Genomic DNA, 2,500 nt, shown 5'->3' with positions numbered 1-2,500 from the left:
CAATGGGGGGTGATTCTAAGAAAAAAAAAGAAAAAAAAAAAAGGAATTTCTTAATATATGCTATACCCAACTTAATTTTGTGGTAAGATGATATACATATATAAAGACATTCATATGTATACACATATATGCAAATACATGTATATACAACATATACAAACGCACCCACACACATATATAATAATATGGATATACATGAACAGGCAAAGACTGAGATACTAATAGATATAATTACAGATAGATATGATGTAAATAGGCATAAGTATAGATATATATATAAATATAAATACATAAATATATGAATATGCACATGGGTATGTGTGTGTGTGTATGTGTATGTATCTGTATGAGTAGATATTTGTGCATGTGCATATAAGTCCAAACTTACACAACTGTATAAATACTTGGCATACAACAGAAAAAATACAACAAACTCCTCACAAAACAAAGAAAAATAGCAAACACATCAATGCGGCCTTTCCTTACATGGGCAATAGCACGAGTGTGCATTTCAGCTACCACTCTCAGCCTATTGAGCCACATCTGTCGGTCTTTTGTATCTGTGGCTCTGAGTTTGTAGGATTCCCCTGCGGCTGGGGATACTGTGAATGTGTACGAATCCTCATCGCTGGGAGAGATGACAGCACCTGCCAACTGGATGCTTCCTCTCGCGCGTTCATGCTTATCACTTTCACTCTGCAAATCATATGGGAGATGAAAGTGTATGCAAAGTATAGAGGCATGTACATCAATTCATTTTTCTCTCAAATAAGATTTTTTGCCATGATAAACAAATCCTTCTATCCCTTTTTACAAATCTTAAAAAATAGGAGTCTTTCCTAAATATAACAAACTTTGTAAGTACCACAGTTTCATTATCTGTAAAAAGGTATTCAAAAGTTAAATTACCATTAGTATTTTTTGACAAAAAAAAGAGAAAATAATAATAATCATAAAAATAAATAAAAATAATGAAAGAAAGGTGCAATGTCAAACTCTCCTTCCATGAAAACAAAAAATAAACCCATTCATAATGCAAAAGATGAGAAAGAAATTATCTAGAGAAGGATTAAAAATCAAATATTAACTTGCAAATTTAGCCCTTAAGCAAATTAATTTCCTTCTCCTGTGGTATAATACATCTTCACCAAAAAGAAAAAAAAATCATCTCAACTTCAATCAAACAAACATTATCATATTAACAGAATACAGCATACAATATATTTTCTTACCAGATAATACTCTAAAGTGCCGATCTCAGGATTCAGAATAAACCAACGAGCTTGCCATCCTTTTACGACATTTGTAAACTTGATTAGCTGCCCCTCATATGGTTGACGCAAGTGTTCATCCATGTCTCCGTCCTGTTGATGTTTGTTGATATCAAGAATGTATATATATTTTTGTTACTCAGGAAAATAATGTATCATTAATAATTTTGATATGAAAAGGTGTAATAATAATAAAAAAAATAAATAAATAAATAAAAATAAATCAAAGTAATCTGCGAATCATTAAATATACCATAACTATTATTTATGAGGTTATAATCTTACAGCCACTATCGAACTACCACACAACTAAGTCAATATCAACCCAGGAAGTTTAGGACAGCTAAATCACAATAAATCAACTCTTATTAGTCATTGCTATTAGTCCATCAATAAACTCCCAAGTTGGAATGATTATAGAAAAGCAGTGCTGAAGTCTTGCTGAGAATGTTATTGCATGAATGTGTGGTGCAATTACATAATAGAGAAATAAAAGATACTAACCATTAATAATACTTCACGCACTAAACTACATTACAAAAGAAACACTATATAATATACCAAATATAGCCTTTACCATAATCATGAATAGAGATAAAGCAGATACATATACAATGAACATACTCATATGCAGTGCTCACCCCCCAACACACAAGGAGTAGTGCATTAACCAACATTATAAATAATAATGAAAATAAAAGAAAGAAAGAAAAACAAAATAATAATATCATGAGTAGAGCAAGTTCTTTACATCAGCCTTCTTTTCAAAACATTAATTCCCTCTTAGTCTCACACTCATCTTATATAATTCTTTACTTTTCTACCTCCACCAAATCTCTGAAAGCCTGTAACTTTAAAAAGATATAGACATGATATATACAACAAAGAAGAGGCAATACATCAGGTGTTTATATGCTTGCCTAGCTACTTCCTTGCATTGCCCCATTCAAACTGATAACAGAGATAATACTCAAGCCCCTACCGCTGATAGCATGTGCTCGATTCTCAATACAACAGCAGAAACTGTATGCTTTCTATTGTTTCTATACTTACAAATTCAAGACTAACACTTTTGCTCCCTCTCATATTATCTGAGAGGAAGCAAAACTCTGTAACTAATAGTGAACTGGGCATCTTTTCAAAAACTTCTAATAAAAATCTATTATCCTACAAAATTAAACAAACTTATCTATTGTCGAAACAATACTATCTACAGGATGGCTAACTTT

General features: G+C 31.5%; 1 protein-coding gene across 3 annotated transcripts in view; it reads right to left on the bottom strand.

Moving 5' to 3' along the window:
• LOC113817187 (oxysterol-binding protein-related protein 11) overlaps positions 1-2,500 on the bottom strand; it is a 26,380-nt gene that overhangs the window by 21,314 nt on the left and 2,566 nt on the right. For 2 of the 3 annotated variants that reach the window (XM_027369198.2, XM_070125686.1), the window contains exons 2-4: positions 1,233-1,364; positions 487-696; positions 1-15 (exon numbers count right to left, since the gene is read on the bottom strand). The exon at positions 1-15 is cut by the window's left edge and continues 181 nt beyond it. In XM_027369198.2, the coding sequence (XP_027224999.1) occupies positions 1-15; positions 487-696; positions 1,233-1,364 (357 nt within the window). Of the gene's footprint in view, positions 16-486; positions 697-1,232; positions 1,365-2,170; positions 2,195-2,500 lie in introns of those variants that run through there. The other variant, XM_070125687.1, reaches the window with a different exon arrangement.

Source organism: Penaeus vannamei, chromosome 9 (assembly GCF_042767895.1).
Source record: "Penaeus vannamei isolate JL-2024 chromosome 9, ASM4276789v1, whole genome shotgun sequence".
Lineage (NCBI taxonomy): Eukaryota > Metazoa > Arthropoda > Malacostraca > Decapoda > Penaeidae > Penaeus > Penaeus vannamei.
This window is presented reverse-complemented; position numbering and strand designations above follow the sequence as displayed.